A 13214-nucleotide genomic window follows, 5' to 3' on the forward strand; every position below is an offset into this window, starting at 1 on the left:
GCAGCAGTGATTTAATCTCTTGATTGCTCCTAAAACACTAGCAGCAGTGATTTAATCCCTAGATTGCTCCTAAAACACTAGCAGCAGTGATTTAATCCCTAGATTGTTCATAAAACACTAGCAGCAGTGGTTTAATCCTTGGATTACTCATAAAACACTAGAAGCAGTGATTTAATCCCTTGGTTGCTCTTAAAACACTAGCAGCAGGGATTTAGGTTTGCATGGTAACCCCTTAATTTCCAACCTAATCTGGATTGGGATAAATATTCGGTCACCCTACCAAAGCAAGATACCTTCTTGTAACAACAGTATGGGAGGGGAAGTGAAGGGAGAAGAAATGGGAAAGAAAAGAAAATGTATGCTTACCTGATACATTTATTTCTTTTTAGACACAATGAGTCCATGGATTTCATCCTTACTTGTGGGATATTCACCTCCTGGTCAGCAGGAGGAGGCAAAGAGCACCACAGCAGAGCTGCTATATATAGCTCCTCCTTTCCCTCCTACTCCAGTAATTCGATTGAAGTTAGGAAGAGAAAGGAAAAGCCAAGGTGCAGAGGTGTCTGAAGTTTACAAAAATCAATAACCTGTCTCAGAGAACAGGGCGGGCCGTGGACTCATCGTGTCTAAAAAGAAATACATTCATCAGGTAAGCATAAATGTTCTTTTCTTTTTAAAGACATGAGTCGTCCACGGATTTCATCCTTACTTGTGGGATACAATACCAAAGCTAGAGTACATGGATGATAAGGGAGGGACAAGACAGGGAACCTAAATGGAAGGCACCACTGCTTGAAGAACCTTTCTCCCAAAAACAGCCTCAGCCGAGACAAAAGTATCAAATTTGTAAAATTTAGAAAAAGTGTGAAGAGAGGACCAAGTTGCAGCCTTGCAAATCTGTTCTACAGAAGCTTTATATTTGAATGCCCATGAGGAAGCAACAGCCCTAGTGAGATGAGCCGTAACTCTTTCAGGAAGCTGCTGTCCAGCAGTCTCATATGCAAAACGGATGATACTCTTCAGCCAAAAAGAAAGAGAGGTAGCCGTAGCTTTCTGACCCTTACGTTTCCCAGAGAAAACGACAAACAAAGAAGACGACTGACGAAAGTCCTTAGTTGCTTGTAAATAAAATTTCAAAGCACGGACCACGTCCAAATTGTGTAAAAGACATTCCTTATGAGAAGAAGGATTAGGACACAAGGAAGGAACAACAATCTCCTGATTAATGTTCCTGTTTGAAACAACCTTAGGAAGGAACCCTGGGTTAGTACATAAAACTACCTTATGATCCGAATGAAAAATAAGGTAAGGAGAATTGTATTGTAATTCCGAAAGTTCACACACTCTTCAAGCTGAAGAAATGGCAATAATATCTAAGGAATGCATAGACTCAAACGGAACCCTTTGAAGAACTTTAGGAACTAAATTCAGACTCCATGGAGGAGTAATTGGTTTAAACACAGGCCTGATTCTAACCAAAGGCTGACAAAAGGATTGAACATCTGGGACATCCGCCAGACATTTGTGTAACAAAATATATAAAGCAGAGATTTGACCCTTTAGGGAACTTGCAGATAATCCCTTCTCCAATCCTTCTTGGAGAAGAGATAAAATTCTGGGAATCCTAATTTTACTCAATGAGTAGCCCTTGGATTCACACCATAAAAGGTATTTGCGCCAAAACTTATGGAAAATCCTTCTAGTTACAGGTTTACCAGCCTGAATCATGGTCTAGCATAGATAAAAATTAAGCGATAAATCTCCAAGTAGTCAGTTTCAGAGAAACTAGATTTGGATAAAAAAAAAAGGAAAGTCCTTCCGCAACGGAAGTCTCCAAGGTGGCATCCCCTGGGAGAAAAGATCCAGAGACAATCACCATGGAAGAGAGTCCCTTGTCTCCTGCACCAGAGTTATTCGAGGAGACAAGTCTGCATAATCTCCGTTCCATTACCTGAGCAAGTTTCACTGCAGAGGTCTGAGATGGAAATGATCAAACGGGATGATGTCCATCGCTGCCACCATCAGCCCGATTAACTCCATGCACTGAGCCATCGACGGCCGAGGAGTGGGCTGAAGGGCTAGATAAGAATCTATAATCTTTGATTCCCTGACTTCTGTCAGAAAAAATCTTTATGGACAAGGAGTCTATTATGGATCCCCAGAAAATGACTCGTGTCTGGAATTAGGGAACTCCTCCCCAAATGTACCTTCCACCCGGGAGTTCTCAGGAAAGATAACACTAAGTCGGAGTGGGATCTTGCTTGTTGAAAAAATGGTGCCTGGACTAGAATGTCGTCTAGATAAAACGCGACCCCAATACCCCGTGACCGGAGTACCGCCAACAAAAAACCCAAGAATCCTTGTGACAATTCTGGAAGCGGTGCCACGACTGGAAGAGTTTGTCCTGGAAGGCAAATCTTAGGAACCTGTGATGATAATAGAGACATGTAGGTACGCGTCCTTTAAATTCACAGTTGTCAGGAACTGACGCTCCTGGATTAAGGGAAGAATGGAACGAAAAGTTCCCATCTTGAAGGACGGAACCCTGAGAAATTTGTTTAGACTCTTTAGTTCTAAAAGTGGTCTGAAGGTTCCCTCCATTTTTGGGAACCACAAGCAGGTAGGATAAAAAACCCTGACCCTGTTTTGGGACGGGAACAATCACTCCCAGGGCAGAGAGGCCTCCTACACAATGTAAGAACGCCTCTCCATTGTCTGGTCTGCAGATAAACTTGAAAAAATAAAAACTGCCTCTGGGAGGAAAACTCGAACTCCAATTTGTATCCCTGAGACACTATCTTTATTGCCCAGGGATCCTGATTGTCCCAAACCCAAGCCTGAACGAAGAAGGAAGTCTGCCCCCTACCGGATCCGGATCTGGGGCATGCCCTTCATGCTGTCTTGGATTCAACAGCAGGCTTCTTGGATTGTTTTCCAAGACTGGTCTGGTCTCCAAGAATGTTTAGATTGAGAAAGAGAAAGAATTTCCCTTGAAAATGCTAAGGAAACGTAAATTGATTTGTCGTCCCTTTTTGCTTGCTTTTCTCATTCTGAGGAAGGAGATGACCCTTACCTCCCGAGGAATCATAATTTCCTTCAGGTCAGGTCCAAACAAGGTCTTCCCCTTGTAAGGAATCTCTAGAAGCTTAGACTTAGATGATACATCTGCAGACCACGTCTTTAACCATAAGGCTCTGTGGGCCAGGATAGAGAAAACCAAACTCTCAGCTGCCAGTGTAATAATCCACAGGGAAGCATCCACAATAAAGGCATTAGCTAATTTAAGAGCTTTTTCCTGTCTTGGGTCTCCTCCAAGGAAGTCTCAGTCCTGAGAGTCTCAGACAGAGCAATACACTGCCGCAATAGTGACGGTATCCAGGCACGCAGCTGGCTGCCCTAGCAGACCCTGGAGAACATAAATCTTTTTAAGTAACTCCTCTAACGTCTTATCCATAGAGACATTGAAAGCACAACTATCCTCCAAGGGATAGTAACTCCCTTGGCTAAGGTAGAAAAGACCCCTTCCACTTTAGGAACTTTTTGCCAAGCCTCCTTAAAAGAGTCAGTTATGAGAAAACATTTACTTAAAAATAGGAGAGGGAGAAAAGGGAATGCCTGGTCTCTCCCATTCCTTAATAACAATCTCTGAAGCTCGCTTTGGCACAGGAATTACGTCTGAGTAAGAAGGGACTTAGAAATATTTGTTCAATCAACTAGACTCCGCAGGGGAAACCACTACTGTGGAGTCACAGTCGTCTAAAGTAATAAAAACCTCCCTGCGCAACAGGCGGAGGTGTTCTAGCTTGAACCTAAAAGTTACAACCTCCGTGTCAGTCAGAGGCAATGAACTTTCTGAATCCAAAATTTGGCCTTCAGATGGAACCTTAATACCCTCCTCCTCAGGTCCTAAGGAGGGTACTACCGAGATTGCCACCATTGCATCAGAAATCTCACTTACAGCCTGTTGGGCTTTCCCCTTACGCTTGCCTTGCAGCATTGGGAAAGCAGACAACGTATCAGAAATTGTGGAAGACATGAGCTCAGCTATGTCTTTTAAGGTAACTCCAGCAGTGCTAGTACAGGGCACTGCTTGAGCAGACATTAAAGTTTGGGACATCTGGGAAAAAACTGCAGCATACCCTGAATTTCAACAGTATTATTCATCTGAGCCTGAGAATACTCTCTCAGATAACCCAAAGTATCTTCCTCTTTCAGGTAACAGGGAAGAACAGTCAGAATAGCAACCACTGATCAATCACCCTAGATAATTGAAAATAATTCCTCAAGTAATGTTCTCTACCACGTGGGAAAAAAAACACATAATGCCATAAATGCAGAGCAACTCCGGGAGGAGTAAGAGGAATAGCAGGATACTACACGTGGACTATAAAAAATGTTGTGGCTTAACTCTGCTCCACCAGTATATATTGTATTACATGTCTGTTCTGTTTTTTTTTTTGTTTGTTTTTTCTTAGCCTAACAGTTCAAGCACTCTGCTACTCAGCATAATGTGAATGTTTGAGACCCACCTGGTGGGGTATTTATGTCGGGCTGGTCCCCTATCCTATATAATGCTTAGATAACTGTATAGCTGTCTTAGGTCACACACCACTGGGGCCCTTTGTTCAGTACTGACCTCTCAGAGTTTTTTGTGTGACAAGACAACATCTTATTTTCATAGTCATAGTGTTGGTGTTCCCATGGGCATAACATAACACCAACATTCTAATATGACCTTAAATATATACCCGCCCCAAGATTTCACTTCTCTAGCACTACACACCCCAAGAGGGACTGCTACTTCACATATGGTAATATGTCCTCTATGGTCTTAATACTATTCATGTGCGGGGAACGCTTAGTTGCACTCAGTATCTCCTCATACGTGTGTTCTCCTGTCAGTACTACAATAATATCCTTTGTCTTATATAACTACTCAAGCCTTGTGGGATGTTTGTTCTTCTGTGCCAGGGGTGGGAAGTCGATGGCATGAAAGTTATATTTCTCCGCACTGTATATTGTACTGTTATGCTATCCTTCCTATAGCTGTGTAACGGGTGCTCCCTGTGCTAGGACCAAGATCTCAGATGTGTGCAGTGGGTAGTAAGATTCTAGAGCTAAGCGGAGTAGTGAGGGGAGACTCAGATAATTGTTAGGAACCCATCTACCTCATTGTGTACTGTTGTCTCACACTGCATAGTATAATGCTATTCTAGCCTACCTACAGCTCTACAACTAATATTGTTGTGTTGGATACACATTAGATAATTCTTCCATGTCTCGTTATACAAGTACATATACTCTTGAGGAAATAGAGATCCTGTACCTACAACATAGAGTACCCAGAATGCTGGTCTTAGATACAAATAAAAGTATGAAGGAAGACTATATTCTTTCTAGCTCTTCCTAACCCTTATTTCCCCTACACATAGCCTTAGTTTTTCAAATGACCATAGCTGCACAATCAGTTGCCATTTTCCCTGTAAAAATCCGTACATAATTTTTGTGTATAACACTGTGTATAACACCCCCAACTTGTTCTCTCCACTCTGCCCCCCCCTCCCCCCTTTTATGCGGTAAGGGACGAGAAATTTCTCCCCCGCATTCATTCTCTGACAGAGTTCCGTAGTCTCTATCCTACCCGTATGGCCTCTGCTTTAGATTTTACCTACATTTCTGTAAGAGAGGCTCTGCGGATCTAATTATTGAAGTTATATTTCATTAATGTTTTGAGTTCTAGAGTCTGTGAAATGTTCATCCTGGTAACTTTTGCTTACATATCAGTTCATGTATTTATTCAATGCATCATTAGTTAGGATTTCAATACTATGTTATCATAAACAGTATGGTGAAACAATATAGGGTCAACATGAATATAAGTACTTGCTCTGTTACCATAGTGTTAGTATATTTCTTGTATTTTACCTATGTTACAGTATTCATGTTGACCTGTGATAATTAAGCAAACCATTACAGTTGTTCTCTTTTACTAATTAGATTATTTTATAATCCCAATTCAGATCTATTCTTATAGAGTTTACTGAACCCAAGGATGACTACTGAGCCCAGAGGGACTTTATTTCTTTTAGCATAACTATATACCTATAGCAACTTATATTATAACTTTATCATATTACCTGCCCTGTGATTTTAGAGGTCCAAAAGAGGCCTGTGCTATCTAAATAATATCCCTATTTTATTACTATCATCATGTTTCCCCTCTGTTTATGTAATATCACAGGTTCAAGAGTGACCCTATCAATATTTTAGTTCTAGTAGTCTATTGCCCTCCTTCGCAACTTGAGTCTTCTGGACCCTTTGGGGTTCGAGCAACTCCAGGAGGTGCGAATGAGAGAAACAGGTCCACAAGTGGCCTGCTTCACTTAAAACCCCTAGCTTACGAGGGTGATAAGTGAGGTCCAAGAGTGGCCTCTGCTGCTTTTAAGGGGGAAAAAATAGGGGGTAGCTTAGAGATTTGCTCCTCAAGTATTGCTTGCTTGCCTCTTTTTGTTCAACTGTTAGATTAATATGTTTGCCAACAAATGTTATTCACCTTTCTGATACTTTTGTTCTGTATGATAATTGAGCAAATCCATGTCTTGTAAATGTTTACCCTCAATAAAAATAAATATTAAAAAAAAATAAAAAAAAAAAAATGTTGTGGCCTATAGGAGAAAAAGTTAATAGGCTCCTAAATAGCAAACTCCCTAAAGGGAGTAGTTTCAGAAAAAAAGAAAAGAAAATTTAGTTATGAAAATTAACACACAAAAAAATGTACTGTTTCTTTAAATTTTAAAAAGTAACCTATTTCTGTGTGCAGAGGCAAGGTAAACAAGCAGCCAACATTGCTGTTCCTAGACCTTGCCACGACATTTCTAGTGCAGCAAGTCCAGATGGAATTAGCATGGAACCGCAGGGCATTGCATGTGTGATAGGAAAAATAATGTATACATCTTTAAGTAACCTGCTTCACATATGGCAGAGTAAATAAAGACATAACCAGTTGCTAGCAAAAACTAACATATAGCAAGTGATATACTCCTGGAATGTTAAAGAGTAACTCATCTTTATTATTACAAGGGCAGACATAGCTAAACATGTATGACAAAAATCATCAGTACTGTTTAAACTCTGTCCATACATCAGCCTTCCTGAGCTTATCATAGTGCAGTTTGAATCACAAGCATTTAAACAATCATTCCTGCGTAACTCTCGAAAACCAGAAGTGTTAAAAATGTTTCCTGTACTTAGGCTCTAATGTAAACGTGTAAACGATATTGCAACTCTACGCCTCAGTAAACCTAACTAACTGAGGTCTCAGCCAGCCCATCTGCTCCGCAAACAATCCGGATTTGTAGTATTAAAGCTACTGTTCCTTCCGATAACGGAAGATTAGGCAGAGTGGTGCGCAACACATTGGAGCCACACGAAAAACTCCGCCCATTGTGGGCGTTACCAAACATCATCTCCCGGTCGCCATTAATATCTTACAAACTAAAGCGCCGGGAGACCAACAACAGACCGCTCTAGTCACAAACACGGCTGTCACGCTGAGCATGCAATACTAGCCTGAATCAACGTGCAATGTACTGGCCAGCTGTCAGTCCCAGATATACAGTATACACGGCACATTACGCTAGCATTCTTAGTCACAATTACACTGTTAGACTCCATGTATTGGGAAGCTGTCAGTCCTAGACCACTCTCATATTGAGCCCGTCATCTTATTAGCAATTACCCGGTCGGCTATTAATAAACCGGAGGAGAGCCAATGAATCACATACAGCCCCATGTGTCCAACTGTCCAAGGTGTCCCCTAAAACATCTAAGAGAATTAACACCCAATTTAATGAAAATTTAACCTTTTTCTGAGATTACTGTCACCCCACAGAAATAAAGTCAGCACTTACCTCATTTTCTGCCTGACAGCTAGGCAGATCACAGGTTTAAGAGGTCCTCTCCCTCCTATTGACCTGTTGATAAAAAAAGGAATGCTGAGTAATCCATCACCTCAGACTAAGGCATACAGGCTGAGGGCAGCAAATATATGGGAGGCGCAGTGAGAATTATGTCCCACAAGTTCCCATTGCTCTAAAGCCACCAAAAGCTCTTCTGTAGAGACTGATATGGACTACGGCTACATCCTAGAACAAAGCAGCACACTCTGGCACTACTTTAAAAATAATAAACTCTTGATAGAAGAATCTAATCTAACACCTCACTTTACCTCTTCCTATCACTAACGTAGGCAAAGAGAATGATTGAAGTGGGAGGGAAGGGAGGAGCTATATATAGCAGCTCTGCTGTGGTGCTATTTGCCTCCTCCTGCTGACCAGGAGGTGAATATCCCACAAGTAAGGATGAAATCCATAGACTCATCATGTCTTTAAAAAGAAAGGGTGGAGTCCGACTGCAAAATGTCAAGGAAGCAAGGTGCAGCAAATGGCAAGAAACCGTGCTGGTGCAAACCTTAATTTAGCTATTATTCCCCCATCCAGAACAGGGCACACTGGCATTTTACTGGGCACCCTATGCTCAATGATCACTGAGTCCTCTTCTAAATCAGGTCAGATATATTACTCATCAACACATTCATATCAACTCCAGACTAGATTAGATAAACTAACAAAAAAAGGTTTAAAAACAAATCAGTAAACAGGAGAAGTCTTATAAATGTTTTTAGTATCATGCTTCTGCAAGACCCAAGTGCTTCTCTTATACAAGGGTTGTTGCTAACTCAGATCCCATTCTCAAACGTAGAAGGGTTGTCTTGTTAGGTTATCCTTGTGAACTATCTTTTTTTTTCTTTCAATGAATCACATAAATCACACACTTCCCTATCCAGGAATTACACTGTAAGGCCTTACTTAATAAGCTAATTGAAGGTTCTCCCAAGCCTTACTCTATGAATCCTGTGCAGCGACCAAGTTTGATTGCTAGATTCTAGAAGACTTCCTCCTTCATAAATGGAAGGTCATCCTCTGTAAGTATCATGACTGTAGCTCTTAAGGGGTATTTGTTATTTTTATGGTTGTCTTTTGCATGACAGTAGATGAGTGCATAATTTATCCCATCACTCTTTTTAATTTGAACAAAAACGGTTAAACATAAACAATTTGTGCCACGCAAACAGTCATTTATTATTATTAAAAAAAACAGCAAGCCATTAAATACAAATTTACACAGCTGCGATATATGCTGAGTAAAAGCATTCCGCTTCATAATGTAAGTGTAATTGAACTTTTACAGAGCAAATTAACAAGATAACCACAAAGGAAAATTCTACAAGCTTGATTCACAAATTAATATTATAACAAAATTACAATACTAAATCTGAAAAACCGAAGTCTAAATATTTTACTCATTACATGTTTTATATAAACACAAAATGAACCAGAAAGAAACAAGAGCAGACTATTTTACAGACAAAGTATTAGTACACACAGTTTTTTGTATGGTTGTGCTAAGTGGTATTATTGCTATTATAATAACAAAGTGACAAATGTTGCGGGATCCATCCTACTTAGACCAGGCCGTTTCTGGGTCTGACAAAACATTCGCCTGTAATGAATCCTCATTCGTCATTCAGTAAAAGGTCAGAAAGGAATAGCAGTATTAAGTCTACTAACACTGCAAAGAACAATAAACCATTTTAAATAAAATATTTTGATTTATTTTATAAGAATTTGGTTATACAAATGTGATGCAATTTATGATTTATGGTTGGCCAACCAACAGTCTGAGGGACATGTGGCCGTCTGTACTACTTTTTAAGAGCCCTGAGAAAAAGTGGAACTGAGAATGAGTATAGGCCCAAGAAAAAACAGAACTAAAACTATGTGCTTTGTGGAGTTCTCTTGGGTGGGCAAAGGACTCAACAACACAAACAAAATCCTCTGGATGGGGAGAAAAGCAGACAACGGGTACCTTAATTATGTACCACAATTTGGCCTGTGCTGCTGGACACTATTAGAAATAAATGATTATTTGTATGTTTAATAGCCATACATTTCTGGGAATGCGTCTAACATATTGATCTGTAGCGCCATGTGTTAGACACTTGACAACTGACAGGATATCTACCGATGTACTTACTGAATGTGTGTTTTAATATGGAGATTTTGTAGTAAGGACTAACTCAAAATGAGAGAGAAAAAAAGCTCTTACCAGCAAACTTAAATCAACAAACAATTAATCTCTTACCTTGTCTTTGTCCTCTATAACATCTGCCACAACATCATCAGGATCAAGTATCCCTCCATCTATGTATTCAAGATGATGTATTTTCACCCAGTATCCTGGCTCCTAAAAAAAAGTACATCAATTGTTCTTAATCAATCAAAATTACAATAAACCTGAACACTACCAGTCTCACATTTAGAATATGATTTAACTGTTTCACACAAATAGCTACCATTTCTATTAAACAAAAAAGCATTTGTTATTAGAAGGGTACAAGTGCACAGCTAGCTTGCAATACCAGTCGGTGCATGGCGACTCTTCTTGAATTCTATGATAATTCTTTAAGACAAAAAGTATTTCATACAACCGTTAAGATAACCGGCAAATAGAAACTGCACAGAAAAAGGATGAAAGAGGATCATATTTAGCAAGGTTTAAAAATTACACATGACTGTATGGAATGCATCCATACAGAGAGTATATAAGACACTGCATATAGAAAAAGCAAACACTTTTCATGTTGATAAGCAAAGGGAATACTTTCAAGGCTATAACTATGTTTCACAAGTCAGGGGCTTACATGGTATGTTTTTAGTTTTACTTTGTGCATCTTACTGCTCAGTAGCTATATATAATATATGAGAGAGAGAGCGAGAGACACAGAGGACAGAGGAGAGAGAGGACAGACAGAGGAGGAAGAGGGAGAGAGAGAGAGAGAGAGAGAGTGTGAGAAAGAGAGAACAGAGGAGAGAGAGAGAGAGAGAGAGAGAGAGGACATAGGAGAGAGAGAGAGAGAGAGAGAGAGAGAGAGAGAGGACAGAAGAGAGAGAGAGAGAGAGAGAGAGAGGACAGAAGAGAGAGAGAGAGAGAGAGAGAGAGAGAGGACAGAAGAGAGAGAGAGAGAGAGAGAGAGAGAGAGAGGACAGAGGAGAGACAGAGAGGACAGAGGAGAGACAGAGAGGACAGAGGAGAGACAGAGACGACAGAGGGGAGAGAGAGAGAGAGAGAGACGACAGAGGGGAGAGAGAGAGAGAGAGAGACGACAGAAGGGAGAGAGAGAGAGAGAGAGAGAGAGAGACGACAGAGGGGAGAGAGAGAGAGACGACAGAGGGGGGAGAGAGAGAGACGACAGAGGGGAGAGAGAGAGAGAGACGACAGAGGGGAGAGAGAGAGAGACAACAGAGGAGAGAGAGGAGAGAGAGAGAGAGAGAGAGAGAGAGGACAGAGAGGAGACAGGAGAGAGTCAGTGAGGAGAGATAGAGAGACGACAGAGGAGAGAGAGAGAGAGAGACGACAGAGGGGAGAGAGAGACGACAGAGGGGAGAGGGAGAGAGAGAGAGAGAGAGAGAGACGACAGAGGGGGGAGAGAGAGAGACGACAGAGCTGGAGAGAGAGAGAGAGAGAGACGACAGAGGGGAGAGAGAGAGAGACGACAGAGGGGAGAGAGAAAGAGAGAGGACAGAGGAGAGAGAGAGGACAGAGGAGAGAGAGAGAGAGAGAGAGAGACGACAGAGGAGAGAGAGAGAGAGACGACAGAGGAGAGAGAGAGAGAGAGAGGACAGAGGAGAGAGAGAGAGAGAGAGAGAGAGAGAGAGAGGACAGAGAGGAGACAGGAGAGAGTCAGAGAGGACAGAGAGGAGACAGGAGAGAGTCAGAGAGGACAGAGGAGAGAGAGGACACAGGAGAGAGACAAAGAGGACAGAGGAGAGAGAGACAACAGAGGAGAGAAAGACAACAGAGGAGAGAAAGACAACAGAGGAGAGAAAAGAGAGAGAGAGAGACGGAGACGACAGAGGAGAGAGAGAGGACAGAGAGGAGAGATAGAGACGACAGAGGGGAGAGAGAGAGAGAGAGAGGGGGGGGGGAGGGGACAGAGGAGAGAGAGAGAGAGAGAGAGAGAGAGAGAGAGAGATAGAGATAGAGAAGAGAAAGAGGACAGAGGAGAGAGAGAGGACAGAGGAGAGAGAGAGAGAGAGAGAGAGAGAGAAGAGAGATAGAGAAGAGAGATAGAGAAGAGAGATAGAGGAGAGAGATAGAGGAGAGAGATAGAGGAGAGAGGAGAGAGATAGAGGAGAGAGATAGAGGAGAGAGATAGAGGAGAGAGATAGAGGAGAGAGATAGAGGAGAGAGATAGAGGAGAGAGATAGAGGAGAGAGAGAGAGGAGAGAGAGAGAGAGAGGAGAGAGATGAGAGAGAGAGGAGAGAGAGAGGAGAGAGAGAGAGAGGAGAGAGAGAGAGAGGACAGAGGAGAGAGAGAGAGGACAGAGGAGAGAGAGAGAGGACAGAGGAGAGAGAGAGAGGACAGAGGAGAGAGAGAGGACAGAGGAGAGAGAGAGAGGACAGAGGAGAGAGAGAGGACAGAGGAGAGAGAGAGGACAGAGGAGAGAGAGAGGACAGAGGAGAGAGAGAGAGGACAGAGGAGAGAGAGAGAGAGAGAGGACAGAAGAGAGAGAGAGAGAGAGAGAGAGAGGAGAGACAGAGAGGACAGAGGAGAGAGAGAGAGAGAGACGACAGAGGGGAGAGAGAGAGAGAGACGACAGAGGGGAGAGAGAGAGAGAGAGAGAGAGAGACGACAGAGGGGAGAGAGAGAGAGAGAGAGAGAGAGACGACAGAGGGGAGAGAGAGAGAGAGACGACAGAGGGGAGAGAAAGAGAGAGAGAGAGAGAGAGAGAGAGAGAGACGACAGAGGGGAGAGAGAGAGAGACGACAGAGGGGAGAGAGAGAGAGACGTCAGAGGGGAGAGAGGACAGAGGAGAGAGAGAGAGAGAGAGAGAGAGAGACAGACAGGAGAGAGTCAGTGAGGACAGAGAGGAGACAGGAGAGAGTCAGAGAGGACAGAGAGGAGAGAGAGAGAGAGACAACAGAGGAGAGAGAGAGAGACAACAGAGGAGAGAGAGAGAGACAACAGAGGAGAGAGAGAGAGACAACAGAGGAGAGAGAGACAACAGAGGAGAGAGAGAGAGACGACAGAGGGGAGAGAGAGAGAGACGACAGAGGGGAGAGAGAGAGAGACGACAGAGGGGAGAGAGAGA

At 42.4% G+C, this 13214-nt stretch overlaps 1 protein-coding gene across 3 annotated transcripts in view; it reads right to left on the reverse strand.

Moving 5' to 3' along the window:
* Positions 1–13214, reverse strand: part of PARD3B (par-3 family cell polarity regulator beta) — a 1914565-nt gene that overhangs the window by 1741571 nt on the left and 159780 nt on the right. For all 3 annotated transcript variants that reach the window (XM_053698659.1, XM_053698658.1, XM_053698660.1), the window contains exon 2: positions 10204–10305. In XM_053698659.1, the coding sequence (XP_053554634.1) occupies positions 10204–10305 (102 nt within the window). The remainder of the gene's footprint in view (positions 1–10203; positions 10306–13214) is intronic.

This window comes from Bombina bombina, chromosome 1, assembly GCF_027579735.1.
Source record: "Bombina bombina isolate aBomBom1 chromosome 1, aBomBom1.pri, whole genome shotgun sequence".
Taxonomy (NCBI): Eukaryota; Metazoa; Chordata; class Amphibia; order Anura; family Bombinatoridae; genus Bombina; species Bombina bombina.